This window comes from Prinia subflava, chromosome 3, assembly GCF_021018805.1.
Source record: "Prinia subflava isolate CZ2003 ecotype Zambia chromosome 3, Cam_Psub_1.2, whole genome shotgun sequence".
Lineage (NCBI taxonomy): Eukaryota > Metazoa > Chordata > Aves > Passeriformes > Cisticolidae > Prinia > Prinia subflava.
Genome location: NC_086249.1, coordinates 3,921,403 through 3,937,323, shown reverse-complemented (window position 1 = coordinate 3,937,323; position 15,921 = coordinate 3,921,403). Strand labels below are relative to the sequence as shown.

At 44.0% G+C, this 15,921-nt stretch overlaps 2 protein-coding genes across 3 annotated transcripts in view; one reads left to right on the top strand and one right to left on the bottom strand.

The window, feature by feature from the left end:
• The window catches only part of HHLA2 (HHLA2 member of B7 family), a 36,636-nt gene that overhangs the window by 5,102 nt on the left and 15,613 nt on the right, over positions 1-15,921 (bottom strand).
• MYH15 (myosin heavy chain 15) overlaps positions 1-15,921 on the top strand; it is a 43,752-nt gene that overhangs the window by 25,441 nt on the left and 2,390 nt on the right. For both annotated transcript variants that reach the window (XM_063393821.1, XM_063393822.1), the window contains 13 exons: positions 657-1,046; positions 2,025-2,151; positions 3,278-3,396; positions 3,877-4,073; positions 5,105-5,454; positions 6,048-6,172; positions 8,931-9,046; positions 11,001-11,193; positions 11,867-12,070; positions 13,058-13,183; positions 13,570-13,740; positions 14,245-14,349; positions 15,633-15,728. In XM_063393821.1, coding sequence (XP_063249891.1) covers positions 657-1,046; positions 2,025-2,151; positions 3,278-3,396; positions 3,877-4,073; positions 5,105-5,454; positions 6,048-6,172; positions 8,931-9,046; positions 11,001-11,193; positions 11,867-12,070; positions 13,058-13,183; positions 13,570-13,740; positions 14,245-14,349; positions 15,633-15,728 — 2,319 coding nt within the window. The remainder of the gene's footprint in view (positions 1-656; positions 1,047-2,024; positions 2,152-3,277; positions 3,397-3,876; positions 4,074-5,104; positions 5,455-6,047; positions 6,173-8,930; positions 9,047-11,000; positions 11,194-11,866; positions 12,071-13,057; positions 13,184-13,569; positions 13,741-14,244; positions 14,350-15,632; positions 15,729-15,921) is intronic.

The following is a 15,921-nucleotide window of genomic DNA, read 5'->3' as shown; positions in this document are numbered from 1 at the left end:
AAAACACACAGGAAGTTTTCAACGGAAATTAAAAGGCTAAGGAAATTCAGCACAGTCCAAACACAATGTCTAGACCCAAAAATAACAGCTCTACCTTTTTTTGTTAATAAAGAATATTTGTATAATTTGTATTTTTTGTTAATAAAGAATATTTGTATAACTTGGAGGTAAAGTGCAGATTGGTGAAAATAATCCTTTAATAAAAAAGAGCGCTTCCAATAAATATTCGTTATCCAGGCAGTTCTACATACTGCTGTATTGGAACCCTGTCTTGACACTTCTAGAGAGAAATTACTGCAGTCATGGAGGTCTTAAAATGAGAATTGGTTGCTGTCACTCCTACTGGCATGTAACTCCTCACATGTACTTTGGCTGAATGTCAAACCCATGAACATAAGGTCAATGCACTGGACCTGTATGTCTTGGACTAGAACTTGCAGATCAATCTGTTGCAAGCAAGATGTGACCCGTCATCATTAATGTAGCTCAGGATCTGATTTACTGGCACAAATGGGCAAGTCCTTCAACTGCTGAGCTTCTGCCAGTGAGGTAAAATGTGGGCTAACAGAGGGTTTAACAGTTTGTAAGGTGCCTCATGGTCTTCTGATGGGGATCACCATAAAACTGACCCAAAAGTGTTTGTGTTTCTGTGGCAGGCTCGTATAGAAGAACTAGAAGAGGAGCTGGAAGCAGAAAGAGCTGCTCGAGCCAAGGTGGAAAAGCAGAGATCGGATTTGGCCCGAGAGCTGGAGGAGCTGAGTGAGCGGCTCGAGGAGGCTGGGGGAGCCACAGCTGCCCAGCTGGAGATGAACAAGAAGCGCGAGGCGGAGTTCCTGAAGCTGCGGCGGGACCTGGAGGAGGCCACGCTGCACTACGAGGCCACGGCCGCCACGCTGAGGAAGAAGCATGCAGACAGTGTGGCCGAGATGGGGGAGCAGCTGGACAATCTGCAGAGGGTCAAGCAGAAACTGGAGAAGGAGAAAAGCGAGCTGAAGATGGAAGTGGATGATCTGTCATCCAACATGGAGCAGATGGCCAAGGGAAAGGTAAGACTCCTGAGGATTCCCAAAGCCCCTGAAAGTAATGGGTAGCTAAGGCTGGTCTGAAGGTTTCCCAGGACACCTGGTATGACTGAAATGTTTTAGAAGGTGGTGTCTTGCACCATTTCTCCTTTACCCAGCTGGTGGTACAACCCTTCTTCCCTAGAGATGGGACAGCAGTTAAGATAGCCTGTCTGAAGAGCATCCTCAGTCCCAGGCATATTGATTATCCATGTATCTCAGGGCACAAAAACATGTCAAGTAAATTAGGCTCCTCCAGGCTGGTGACAACTGGAGTGATGCCATCCAAGTCAGGATATCTCTTACCCTAAGCAGACTCCTTTCAGGTCCTTCCCTTGGTTCACAGTTTTGATCCATGTTAGCACAGAGTGCAAAGCCAAGGCTTGCATGATCATACTGTGTATTTTCACTTCCTACAGCTGAATTGTGGATTTTGTTTCCTGAGTAGATAAGCTCCGTAGCTTTCAAAGCACTCAAAATAGATTTCTTTCAGTGCAAGTGAGGAAAAGAAATGTCAGTATTCTCAGAGTTAGAAAGCTGTCATCAAACCCAATTTATGATAAATGGCAATTAAAGCAGAATCAGAAGAGCAATTTTCATTGGAGGTGATTTTCCCATCTAGCAATTATGAGGCGGCTGTGCCTGAACTTCACAGGCACGTGACTGCTGCTGAAGTTCTTGCAGTCATTTTACACAGAGTCTTTTTACACTGGTGCTTACGTTCAGAACACAAATCAGGGAAAACAGACGGGGAATGTGGTCTGAGGGGAGTCCCACAGCCTGGGGTCATAGACATGGGGCTGCTCTTCCCTGCTCTACTGCTGTGATATTTGTGCCTTTGCCATCTGCCATTCCTCTGAAAGACAAACACACAGAAAAAAGGATACATTTTGAAGGCTACAGCTTCCAAATGTTTGCCTGGAGGCTACAACTTTCTTTGTCTTTTCTCTTGATTCCCATTAGGCCAATGCAGAGAAGCTTTGTCGCACTTATGAAGACCATCTGAATGAGACAAAAACAAAACTGGAGGAAATGACCCGCCTCATGAACGACCTCACTACTCAGAAGACTAAACTCCAGAGTGAGAATGGTATGTGCATGTTTGGCCCAGATAGACTGTTTCCCAGGAATATATCAGGGGCACTTCTGCACTCTCCATCAGTGAGATGTGTTCTGCAATGGCATCTGCTCTGAAGGTGGCAGGGCTGATATTGCTGAATGGAACAATAGCTTTGTGTCTTTTGACACTTCTATCTTCAGTATTCTTATGACCTTGGTGGGGAAACGTTGCCTTGGACTGGCTTTTAAAACAAACCTATACTCACATTTATGAGCACACAGTGGTACTATCTCATGAGCCAAATTGGGTGAGCCAGCTCAGAACCCAGGATGTGCCAGGCTGCCTCTGTACCTATTGTTTCAGGAACAAGGATATGTACTTCTAGAAATGCTAGAGGGAAAGAGCAGTTGGGCCTGTGTGAATCCCATCTTCCTCAGCTTGGCCTTGAGCATTGCATCCTAGAAGATGTTTGCATATCCTCCAAATGCCACATATGCCCTAACTTCTTGCTACATTTCTGGCCAGAGCGGTATTATTAAATTTCTGCATTCTCATCAGACATCACTGTTCTATGTATTTCCAAAGACATATTTTTCATTTCCTGTTCGTTGTAACTTCTGTGTCTCCTGTAAGACTGTGGGTTTTGCCCTGCAGTGACACACTTCCTGTGCCCAATGAAGTTTTTCTTATGTATTCATCTGTTCAGTATGCTGGTTGTTGTGAGGTTCTCAGGGTGCTTTGCAGCCCTCTGAAAAGAAGCCTGTGGAAAAGCAATGTAACTTAGTGAAAAAAAGTAAAACCAGCTATAACTGGCCATGAAAGTAGGCATCAGTCTAGTCTGATCCACAAACTGAAGTCAAATTAATGAATCAAGCTATTGGCAGTACAAAAAAACACCAACCAACCAACCAGGAAAACTCAAGTCACTAAACCCACCCAAAAAAGAAAGAAAAAAGAAAATCTAAGAAAAACTATTCTGGTGAGTTATCTGACGGTTACAACTTTGCAAGAAGCTTCCCAACAGGTCAGTCACAATTGCTGTGGGTTCTTTTCCTCAGCAGAATTGGACAGGTGTGACTATGATTTTTGACTGCAACTTTGTCATTTCAGCATCTTACTCTTTTTTTTTTTTTCTGTTTGTCAAATCTTGTGGCAGGTGAGTTTACTAGACAACTTGAAGAGAAGGAGTCACTGATAAGTCAGCTGTCCCGGGGAAAAACATCTTTCACACAACAGATTGAAGAACTTAAGAGACAGCTAGAAGAGGAAACCAAGGTAATGCTTTGTGTCCCATCCCTTGAAATGGAATGGCGAAAAGTGTTTGTGTTCAATTGTAGCCTAGATAAAACTTGAAATGAGACATAGGAGTGCCAATGATTCCTACTAATTGTACTGATAGAAGTTCCTGCCCATGACTGAGGCAAGTCACAAGAGTTTGGGAAAATCATCGGCATACATAAATGCTAAATAAAACTTACCCAATAGGATAGCCAAAAATCTCAGATCCTACATCTTAAAAGTTTGGGTTGTTTCTCTGAAGTTGTTAAATTATCCTCAGTCTAGGTAGTTCTTCCTCATGTCACCAGTTAGGGATGACGTCAAACAATTTTCACCTCACTTGACCTGGACTGTCAAAATCCAGAGACAAGAAAAAGAAAAAAAGAAGCTTAAGCCTCCATTTGAATTTCTAGGGGCTGTTTGTTTTGGTTCTGCTGTAGGTAACCTTGCAGTGTTGTGACCTTTCTATCCCTGCAGTCCAAAAACGCCCTGGCTCATGCCCTGCAAGCGGCCAGGCACGACTGTGATCTCTTGCGGGAGCAGTACGAGGAGGAGCAGGAAGCCAAGGCAGAGTTGCAGCGAGCTCTCTCCAAGGGAAATGCAGAAGTGGCACAGTGGAGAACAAAGTATGAGACTGATGCCATTCAGAGAACTGAGGAGCTGGAAGATGCCAAGTGAGTTACATGGGCTTCAGCGTGCCCTTGACTGGCAGGACTGTGCTTGCCGGGTCCTGTTGTGTGCCAAAGAAATAGGGTAGGAAACTTTCCTGGTTGGAAAGTCCCTCTGACTCAAAGCTGTAATTTGGGGCTGTCCTTCTTCTGTTCTTCATATTGCCTGGGCAGGTCAATGTTTCTGCTGAGTGCTTGTCTCTGGAGCAGTGGCTGTGGATACTGGGGTTTATTTGAGAGCTAACAAAATTAGATAGTCCTACTTACATCACACTCTTTTACTTCGCCCCAGCACAGTACTATGTTTCCTTGGTCTTCACTTCCCTTTCCCACTGGGAGATGATGGCTGCCCTAGGAAAGCAGGGCAGAAAGTCATGTTGACTCACACTGTACAGCTGCTCCCAGTTACCAGGCTCAGGTTTCTGGGCAAGGTCTCTGAACATCTTCAACTTCTGCCTCTGCACACCTCCAATCTGCAGGATCTTACCACACTCTCAGCATATTTTCTTCGTCCATTATCTCCATGATTCTCTTTCTACGCCATCCTTTCCTTCCAGCACCTCGTCTTAGCAGGACTGCCTGTTTTCCCAGTCTAAATAGTCTATGAACAAAAGCCCAGGCATGACCAGCCTCCTAACTGGTGGTTGTCTCATATCTCTTAATTGGAGGAAAATGACACTGTCATTTAGAGCAGGTCTTATAAAAAATTTACAACCAGCCCATACTGGTTTCAGCTAGTAAGTAGCTAGCTGGTGCCTGAGAGTTCAGAAGTTCAATTTCAAATATTCACAGTCACACAAAATGTTTTGCCACTACCATTATTCATAATTTAAGTTGGTTTTTTCCATCACAGCTACTTCTCTCTATAGGCTCAACTTTCCTCTCTGTTCCTCTTCCCCTTGCCCCATTCTCATCCTACCCTCTCCCTGTTTTCCCTTTCAGAATTGGTTTGCTGAGTTCTTGCTTTGGTGTCAGTTTTTCTGGATAATACAGCAGCAGTGACACTTGGTCGTTTCACTGTGTCTTCCCATTGGTAGGAAGAAGCTCGCTGCTCGCCTGCAAGAAGCTGAGGAAGCCATTGAGGCAGCCAATGCCAAGTGCTCTTCTCTGGAAAAGACAAAGCACAGGCTGCAGAATGAGCTGGAAGACATGATGATTGACCTGGAGAAGGCCAACTCAGCAGCTGCCTCGCTGGACAAGAAGCAGCGTGGTTTTGACAAGATCATCAGTGACTGGAAGCAGAAGTATGAGGAGTCACAGGCAGAGCTGGAGGCTTCCCAGAAGGAGGCCCGTGGCCTCAGCACTGAGCTCTTCAAGCTGAAGAATGCCTATGAGGAGACACTGGACCACCTGGAGACTTTGAAAAGGGAAAACAAGAACCTCCAAGGTAGGCTTCATTCAGGTCCTGCAGCCAGTGCAAGAGCCACATCAGCAGATGGCTGGAGGGGTGCAGGTGCCCTGCAGCAGCTGTGGGGAAAGATGTTTATCTCATCCTGAGGTGAGCTTTCCGATGTCGTTTGAGACACTGATGCTGCCAGTGAATGTCTTGAACATGGAGCCAGGTATGGCCAGAGCAGAGAAGGCTTCCCTTTGCCCCCCTGTCAGTGAAACTCACTGGCAGAGGAGGCAGTCTCAAGGGAAGAACAAGAAAGATGATAGAGGTGCAGTGGATGAAGCCTAAATAGCAGAGCATGGTGTTCCTAGCTTGCAGATCAGCTAAAAACTAGATCACTATAACCACTTCAAAAAGCATTCACAAGAAAAGCTGTGCCTTCAAGTTGTTCAGGTAAAAAATCTTGCTGTAAGTTCTTTATTAATAAAGTGTAAGTGAAAAATCCTGCTGAAAGTAGGGCAGGGCTCTTGTACGGAAGAGCCCTTGAGGTAGCAGTTTGAGACATGAGTCCCCTATTCACACTCCATGAATTGCAGGATGTTCCAAACTCTCTCTTTGCTAAATCCATCCATCCTCTTTTGTTTCAGAGGAGATTTCTGATCTGACCAATCAGATTAGTGAAGGAAACAAGAGCCTCCATGAAATAGAAAAAATCAAGAAGCAGGTTGAGCAAGAGAAGTCGGAAGTTCAGCTGGCTCTGGAAGAAGCAGAGGTAAGGAAAGAAAACTCAAGGGAAAAGGAAGAGGGTGTCTTTATCAGAATTTTCCATCCTTTTTATCTTCTCAGGAAAACAGCCAATGTGTTGATTTCTAGCATGTGCAACTTCTCTGCACTCAGCTCCTCCAGCCTTGCTAGCCAGTGTCTTCAAGAGTAATTAGGGACTTTTGGAGATGTCAGCCCTATGATCATCAGTGGAGGCCTTTTGCAAGGAAGTGCCTTGTAGCCTTTGGGTTTTTGTTAGAATCATGGAATCATCAAGGTTGGAAGAGACCTTTGAGATCATCCAGTCCAACCGTCCACCCAGCACTACCCCTGAAATCCCATAACCACTAAACCACATTGCCCAGAACCAGATCCAGTTTTTCCTTGAATACCTCAAGGTATGAAGACTGCACCACCTCCTTGGACAGCCTATTATAAGGCCTGAACAGTGAAATACAGTAAATTTTTTTTTCCTTTAATATCTAATCTGAATCTCCCCTGTCTGAGCTTTATGCCATTTCCCCTAGTCCCCTCACTGTAGGCTGAAGAGACCAGCTCCCACCTCACTATAATCTCCTTCCAGGGAATTGTAGAGTGATGAGGTCTCCCTGAATCTTCTCTTGTGACTAAACAAACCCAACTGCCTCAGCTGTTCCTCATAAGACACATTTTCTAGACCCTTCACTAGCCTTGTTGCCCTCTTCTGGTTGGTTTGTTTGGTGTTTGGGTTGTTTTTCATTTTCTGGAAGCTCAGAAATCTTCTGCCCATTGCCTCAAAATTCAGTTCTTGCTCACTTTGGTGTAGAACATTTCAGTCTTTCAGAAAATAGAAATGCAGAGAATTGTGGTCTTACCCTCTTTTATCAGACATTTCTACCATCTAGTTTCCAACAGCAAATTCACCATTTCCAGCTTATGAGAATGAGAAAACAAGTCTCCTGATGACTTTTGCTTTTATAAGGTCTCAGATATTGTGTTGGATACTGCAGCCTGCTTCAGAAAATGTAGTAGTCTTGGAAGACAAATGAAAACAGTCCTGTAGGAATTTGGTAAAGACATTTGGCCTCACTGCTTTAATTTCTACAGTGCCAAGTAGGCACATACACAAGAGGGTTGCCTCATCCCAGTTTCCAGAAACAAACCAATATGGAACAATCCAACTGAAAATCCTTGTTATTCACTTAAAGGGCTTGGCAGAGAGGGTTAATTTTTTTTGGAAGTGAGGTGCATTACAAGACTAAGAAGGGGTGTACATGGTACTGGCAGAAGCATCCCAGCCCATAGCAAGGGATTTTTAGTGAAGGCTACATTTCTTTTGAATTGCACTTCAAAAATATCTGCTAAACCAAAGGTCACCCAGCGAAAGGAATCTGTTAATAACTTCAATGCTGTCCAACTTCTTTTGTCTGTTATAGAATGCTTTATACATTGCAGGGATTTCACAGCCAGAAAAATAGGTGTTATAATCAGAGCAGAGGAAAGAGCATGTCTTCCTTCCACAGCTCTGAGATGTGGAGAATGATTATGTACTCTGACAAAAAGCTTCCCTAGCTAGGAAGAGTACCTCTGTTCTTGAGGGATCTAAGGGGCACAGTTTATTTTCCTGGACTGTGTGGAATGGCTTTCTAAATCTCAGGGGTATTAGGAACAAACAAAAGTAATGTGGTGATGTATCTTACTCTAAATACGAAATAAATGGGTTAATGCAGATCTTCTCTCTTTTTGGTGAATTTGGGCCTCTGGCACTCACTGGTGATGACAAAGAATTTCCAGGTGCTGTTCCTGTTAATATGTTGTGGCTCCTGGTCAGGATGTGTGTATTTGACTGACCTGCTGCTTGTTGGCTGGAGATCAGCAGGGATTTTGTACAGCTTTGTTTTCACAATCCTCATTCTGTTTCCTCATTCTCTTGGGGGAAGCATAGCTAAGCTTGTGCAGTTCCATCCTTCAGAGAGCCCCTCCCAAAATATGACGTACAGTTCTGTGCTTTGTTCCTGTTCAGTGAGAGCAGCAGGGAGACAGAAGGACACTGAGCCTGGCTTATGCAAGACCTGAAAGTCAGAGGCCTTGTTATTTCTTTATGGGCTTAGCCTGCTTAGTTCTTCACTTCTATGCATGAGAGAAATGTGGGAATAAAGACGTAGGAAGAAATCACCCCTGTTTCACAGACTTGTCTTCATGTTAATTGGAAAGAACGGACAGCAAATCTTTGCATTTTGTCACACAGAGCTGATGTCTGTTGTTTCTTTCCTTGAAGTCATCTTGCCTAATAAGATTATGTAATTGTGAAGTTTCTAACACTCTGTGATTTGGAGAGATTTTTCTGAGCAGGAGGGGATGGATGTGTGGACCCCATCACTCTCCCGAAAACAATCTTGTTTTAACTTATCCCTGTCTCTTACAAGCCTGCGAATTTACAGAGGATGTCTGTACAGAGGTGTGGAGCAGGGAACATCTGTTGATGTCAAAACCATGCAGGCAGGGCTGAAGGTGTTGGTGTGCTGCTTGGGTAGTTTTTGTGAGCTGTGGACTGTTTGACAATTTGTCCTCTGAGGAGCTTGCTGCTCGGTTTTCCAGCTGTCAGGTTGCATTAGAAGGCAAATTAATGTGTTGTTTTGCCATGTAAGCTATTTGTGTCCTTGCTTAGAGAGAGAGACGGAAGGAGGAAACAGGAAGAGAAGTGTGAAGGGATCATGTTTGTGCAGCTGTTTGTAGTTCTGAAAAAAATCAATTCCTGGTTTGCAAGCTCTTGGTGTTTTCTATTTCAGGGAGCTTTGGAGCATGAGGAAAGTAAGACCCTTCGTTTTCAGCTTGAACTTTCTCAGGTTAAAGCAGAGTTTGAAAGGAAACTGACAGAAAAGGAGGAAGAAATGGAAAATATAAGGTACTGTGCAGGAAGCAGCATGTTTCTTAAGGGAAAAGTCTGAAAAGACTGGAACTATTCTCAAGACCCAAGGCAGTTAAATGCACCGCAGGTAGTTATGGCACATACTGTCCATACCAGAAACCACGACAGCTCTGACTATTTGCCAAAGGGTAGCCCTGCCACATTCCCCTTGCTCAGTTCAATTATTCCTGTCAGATCAGTCTCTCACTGTGTACAATTAAAACCATCATGCATAACACACTGCAGCTGTAAAAGAACTGGCTGGCATAAACAATTCACAGCAGACTAGGTCCATTAACTCTATATGTTGATAGTGTGGAGGCTAGTAGGTCTAGAGAGCTGCCATCCCCTAATCCAGTGTGGGATGGCTGCCTCCCAAGGGGATCCCCAGGCAAAATCTGCAGTACTTGCCTCAGTGGTGCTCAAACCGATGTTATCTGAAGGCATTTAGGTAATGTATGCAATTACAGCTACAGTGAGGATGGGAGGATGTGAGGAGCTGGTGATGTGTGCACCATTTGGGTGAGCAGTGAGAACTGCAGACATGCAGAAAGTGTGAATGGAACGGGAGAGGAACTTGCAGGTACGAGGATAAATAGGAAAAAAATGGAAAGCAGTTCGGTAAGAGCAGGATGGTGTCTTTTGTCTCTCCCCTCTCACCCAGCAAAAAGCAAGTCTGAAGAGTTACACCCTTGTGTAGCTAGCATGTGTATCCATGCAGTTATTCAGAAAACTTTGCCCTTGAATTAATCAGTGTTTTAATGTCATTAATTTAAGAATCATGTCATTGGTCATTGATAGGCTACAGGGTAGGGAAGGGGAAGTCCAAGGCCCACCCTAGCTAGCATACTCATAACATAGGTTATTTTCTCAAAACCAAGAATATTTTGGCCATTTCACCTTCCGGTGTCCTGCAGATGTCTGGATTGCAGAGATCCCAGGACAAGCTGTGCTAATCAGTGCTTTCTGCTTCAGCTTCACAATGAGTGTTCAGCAGACATTCTGTGTTGTTTTCTGGGAGTCTAGGGCGTAGTTCAGTATCTTGCTGAAGCAATAAAGATCCCAATTTTTTTTCTTGTTGACTTGGTGATTTCCTAGAACTCCTACTTCCAGCAGAACTTGGCCAGCAGTGAAATAAATGTTTCCATGTGTGTCATATTCTGTGCTTTGAGCTACTTTCTGGTTGTAAGAGAGCAAAACTTCTGTTGCAGGACTTCTCTGTTACAGAATCAAGAAAATTAGGCTGTTTGTATCTCTTTTGTCTTTAAATTGATATTAATTTAATAATTAATAATTAATTAATAATTAATAATTAATATCCCAGGGGACCAGGCTGTCAACTGGCTGGGTTTAATCACATCTAAATTTAGATGCCTGTAACACAGATTTGTATTAATGAATCACTCCCCTTATAATTAGCACAAGAAAAGTTATTTTCAACATCTATTTTAAGACACAATAAATTGTAGCTTACACATACCATTTTCTATAAAGAGCACCTAGAGCTTAGAACGTAGCAACCTACCTTCAGTTTGATTAATCCCCTCCACTAATGTCTTCAGCAAAAGGCTGAGATGTAAACAGTTCCAGGAAATTAATCAGTAAATATTTTACTGACTGTTAGGCTGGAAGTGCTTCTTGTCTGGTTCAAATCCATACTGGCTTGTGTTTACAAGGAGAGCTCTGAGAGCACTCCTTGCTCCAGTGCTGACAAAGGAAACACAGAAGAAGGATGCTAGAGATTCTTACAGATCAGGAGTTAGCTGAGGGTGTGAAGCACACCAGCCAGTTAGACAGCAGTGAGGCACTGGAAACTATGTGTGCTACCTGTGTGTGCTACCTATGTCAGTCAGAAATACACTATTTCTGGAAGGGAGACACTGCTGCAAATACTTCAGTGTCCCTGCACAGAGAGGAAAATCATTCCTCTCCTCCTTCATGTCCTTTCCAGGAGAAACCAGCAACGTGCCATAGATTCACTGCAGTCCACCCTGGATTCTGAAGCGCGCAGCAGAAACGAGGCCATCCGCCTTAAGAAGAAGATGGAGGGGGACCTCAATGAGATGGAAATCCAGCTCAGCCATGCTAACAGGCATGCTGCAGAAGCAACCAAGTCAGCACGTGTCTTGCAGACACAAATAAAGGTACTGGTGCCCCCCAAGCACCCAGCTGTACTCATGGGCTGGGTTTCCTCAGTACAGACCAAACCAGCAGTGGTGATCGCAATTAAGAGGGAAGATACTCCCAACAATGTGAAGAGAAAGCCTTGGTGATCACATCTGGTGTAAGAGAATACTGAGATGTGGATCTCTTCTCAGACTTGCATACAAGCTGGATGAGATCCAGTCATAAAACCCTTGCTGGCTGCAGCCTCTTGCAGGGGCAGAAAGCTACAGCATGAGCAACTGAAAACCTGTGATTTTCTTGTGAGCTTGCAAGGCTTTTAAAAGAAGCAGGGAGCAAGTGAGCTGTCTGGAGTACAGGGAGTGTGTGTATATTCAGCTTTGTTGTTTGCATCAACATTTGTAATAGCTTAAAAAAAACAAAGAGAAGTGTTTCTTGCCAAGGCACCTCTTCTGTTGTCTTCTCTCCCAGAACCACCAGCTCTGAGAGATTTGAGCACACAGATTTTTTTTTCCTCTGTTGCACCACGTACCACAAAAGCTATTCATCTTACAGTTTGGAAACAAAATAAAAATATAATAAATTTTAAAAGGCACTAAAACTCTTGAGGTTGGTCCCGGGTAGCTGCTGTGAGCTGGGTTTCTCTGATACAAGGATGGAGGCTTGAAATGGGGTTGTGTTGCTTTATTTTAGGAGCTTCAGGTACAGCTGGATGACTCAGGACATGTGAATGAAGATCTGAAGGAGCAGCTGGCGGTCTCTGACAGGAGGAACAACCTTCTCCAGTCAGAGCTGGATGAACTGAGGGCTTTGCTGGACCAGACTGAGCGGGCAAGGAAGCTGGCAGAGCACGAACTGCTGGAAGCCACTGAACGAGTGAACCTGCTTCACAGCCAGGTTGGCTTTTTCTGTGCCCTCTCCCTCCCTGGTTAACCTGAGCCTTCTCTGTTGATCACTGACACTGTTTGTCCATGGCCATCACAAATCAGACACACCCTGGCATCCCTCCAGAGGAAAAATGGGGCAGAGGAGTTAAGTCACTCTGGAGATGTGCCACCTGACTCCAAGTTAGCTGGAACTGATGATTCATCCAACTGCTTTAAACAGCTTCCAGAAAAAAACACTGATGGAAAATAAAAATAGTAAATTTGATTTCTTCCGTTCTTCCCTGCTGTAAAACCTGCTTCCTGTTTTAGTTAGGCCATGCCCTGGACAGTGAGGCATTTCTCTAGAGAGCAATGCAGATGCTGCTTTTGTGATGTTACTCAGCAGTGAAAGCCACAGGGCTGGGCTCTCACGACAGGGAGATGATGCAGGGCAGGAACCCACCTGCAGCAAAGTGCTCTCTGTGCCTGCAGAGATCCATTGAGATCAGCCTTTGGGTGTTCAGGTGGACAATGCCATTTCTAGGGTCCCACGCAGGGGCATGTCCTGACTCCACAGCATTTTTTCCAAAACCCAAAGCTTCTCTTCACCAAATAATAGTCACAAAGAAATGAAAATGTGCTACAGGCTGGTGATGTTTTGCAGTGTTTTCTCCAGCCCATTGGTGACATTGTTTTAATCACCTCACTGGCTGATAAAGGGTCATTAATTTACCAAAATGAACAGCCTTATTCATTATTCTATTTCAGCCTATTGCTTATTATTTTATCTGAATCAAAATCTGAATATTTACAGAGTATTTTTAATATTTCTTCAGTCTGAAGCTACCTATGCAGCCAGCCCTTACCACATACCTGGGCCTCCATTCCCAAATGTTGCTCTGAGTAATCCAGAAGTAGCAAAAATCAGGAAGCCTGTGCTGTGGTATTTGGAGGAATTGTCTCTAATCATCAGTTTTTCTCCTTTTCCACTATTCATTTGGGGAAAACTTAATAAAAGAACACAAGCCTGATCAATCAAAAGAAGAAGCTGGAGGGTGACATTTCCCAGATGCAGAATGAAGTGGAAGAATCACTCCAGGAGTGCCGGAATGCAGAAGAAAAAGCCAAGAAAGCAATCACAGATGTAAGTAGGCTGGTTCCTTGCTCACTTCTTTTCATGCCACAGCATTTAAGGACACTGTAGTGTAGTGAATGTCACAGCTTACTTGTAGGCATTGTAAATGAGAACCTTAGTGGTATAGCACAGGTATAAAGAGAACAAGAAAAATGGAGAGGTGAAATCTTAAATAAAAGCATTGGAACAGAGAGGGGGGAAAAGGCCTCCAAGGTTTTTCTGTCCTTGTGTTTTCTCTGTCCAGGCAAGATATGCACACAGAAGGTATTCTGTGCAGCTGCGGCTGCAGTGAATTATCCAAATAAGAGATAGTTCAGGACTGCTCTTCCACCATTTATTCTGAAACATAATCCAACTGCATACGGGACTTCCTGTACAATGTGGTTGTTTTTCAGGCAGCAATGATGGCTGAGGAGCTCAAAAAGGAGCAGGATACTAGTGCTCATTTGGAGAGAATGAAGAAGAACATGGAGCAAACCATTAAAGACCTCCAGAAGCGACTGGATGAAGCAGAACAAATAGCTCTGAAAGGTGGCAAGAAGCAGATCCAAAAACTGGAATCCAGGGTAAGTTTGTGATCCAACTGCAGACCACTGCCTGCTGCTTACAGAGTTGGCACCAGATCGATAGCCTAGTGCTGCCTGCTAAGTTCACAGAGGCTGAGAAGGGGTAGTAGGGACACTTTTGTCTGTTTCCCAAAATGCAGGTGAGCAGCTCTTGGAGCCATGCTTCCCCTTCATTACACATCTACGAGCTGCTGACCAGCAGGTGAACAAGGCCCTTGTTTAAAAAGAATTAAAAGCTCCATCACCTAAAATCAGCAAAAGCCTCTCCCAGTGCTTGCTTTGGTTAAGCTTTTTTGGCCTTTGCACATGTCTGCACCTCTAACTGATGGTACAGCTGGAATACTTCTATGAAAAAACAGAGTGGAAAGGTGATATTTTGATCTCTTCCTGAAATTTGACTCTATGGAGATACCTAGCAAGTCAGCATTTCTTGAACTGTGAACCAAATTATCTGCTGCTTTACATATATGTAGCATAATGGCAAGGGTTTTTCCTCGTTTGCAGGTTCGTGAGCTGGAGAATGAACTTGAGACTGAGCTCCGTCGCAATTCGGATGCCCAGAAAGGAGCCCGCAAGTTTGAGAGACGCATAAAGGAGCTGACTTACCAGGTGTGCAGTAACACCACTGACCACCATTGCACTGGCAAGAAATGTTGTAAATAGCCTCAGCATTACAGTGAAGGATGAAGGATGGCCTTAGTCAGAGCTTCCTGATTGCAGGAAGCTTTAGGCTCAGGAGGAACATCTGCCTAGGGCTTCCATCACAGAGTGCTTTGGGTTGGAAGGGATCTTGGACATCATCTGATTCCAGCCCCCCTGCCATGTGCTGGGACACCTTCCACTAGACCAGGCTGCCCAGAGCCCCATCCAGCCTGGCCTTGAACACTGCCAGGGATGGAGCATCCACAGCTTCTCTGGGCAACCTGTGCCAGTGATCATCCTCCTCTTGCCTGATTTGCTGTAACTAATGTTAGCAAGCCTCTGTTGCTGGGATTTGGACATTTTTAGCATGGTATTAATATGGAACAGGCTCCAATGACTATTTACAATGCGAAGGAAGAAGGAGCCCAGCTCCCTCTCAGCTGTGCTGCTGTTGCTAAAAGGAGCCAGAAGGACTCAGGTGACTCTAACACCCTGCTCAGCGTAGGGTTGCTGAGTCCCAGAGCTGTGTCACCTATTATTGAGCAGCAGGGTCTAGTCTTGAGCCTCCTGCAGGTTTGCTAACAGCTGCTCATGCTGCCTGCTCTTCAAAAAAGGCCTGCAGCACAGAGCTCTTATCCTTTCGCTTTGAACAGCATTAAGAGGATAAACCCATCCATCTGCCATAGGAGATTATTTAGCCTCCTACCTGTTGGTTTACTTCGACTTTTGCATGCAGAAGCTGAAGATTGTTTTCTCTGAATACGGTGTGCAGGCAGAATTAGCTGGTCCCTCTGCTTATGGAGCATGACTGCTTAAAGTAGGCTTTTTTTTTACCAGGAATGCCTGCAAATCAAACTTCCAATTATGCAAATTAAATAGTTCTAGGCTCACCCATATCTGCTTCAATATATAATGACACGCTTTACAGTGACAAGCATGCTCCTCACCCTGAGCAAGGATGTCAGCCTGTATCTGCACACCTCTGAAAGTGTGTGCAGATATATATCTTTCTTCAGATCCATTTATATTTACACGTCTATACATGGGAAGGGTGCTCTCAACCTTTGCTCTCCCCCCTTACACACATCTTCAATGATGATGTAGAATTTTTTCTCATATATACACAGGACATGGCTAGTTTGTGCTTTGAGCTATAAGTTTCTAAAATATGTGTGGCATCCATAATTATTGTACTGTGGGAGATGCTTTAATCCTTTTTACTCAACCCAATTAATGGTATTTTGATACAGTCAGAAGAAGATAAGAAGAATCTTGCCAGGATGCAGGATCTGATTGACAAGCTACAATTAAAAGTTAAGAGTTACAAGCACCAAGCAGAGGAAGCTGTAAGTAACTATTTTGGGCCTTTTTACCTTTGAGAGGTACATTTTTAAACTCACAATGTTTTAACCATAGAAACTTCTAGTACAAATACACTTTTTATGTCCATAAATATTCATTTTCATGTCTATATAAGTCGTGCACATAAAACTGTATTTATATTACATAAAAGTAAAATAAATAGCATATGTGTTGATT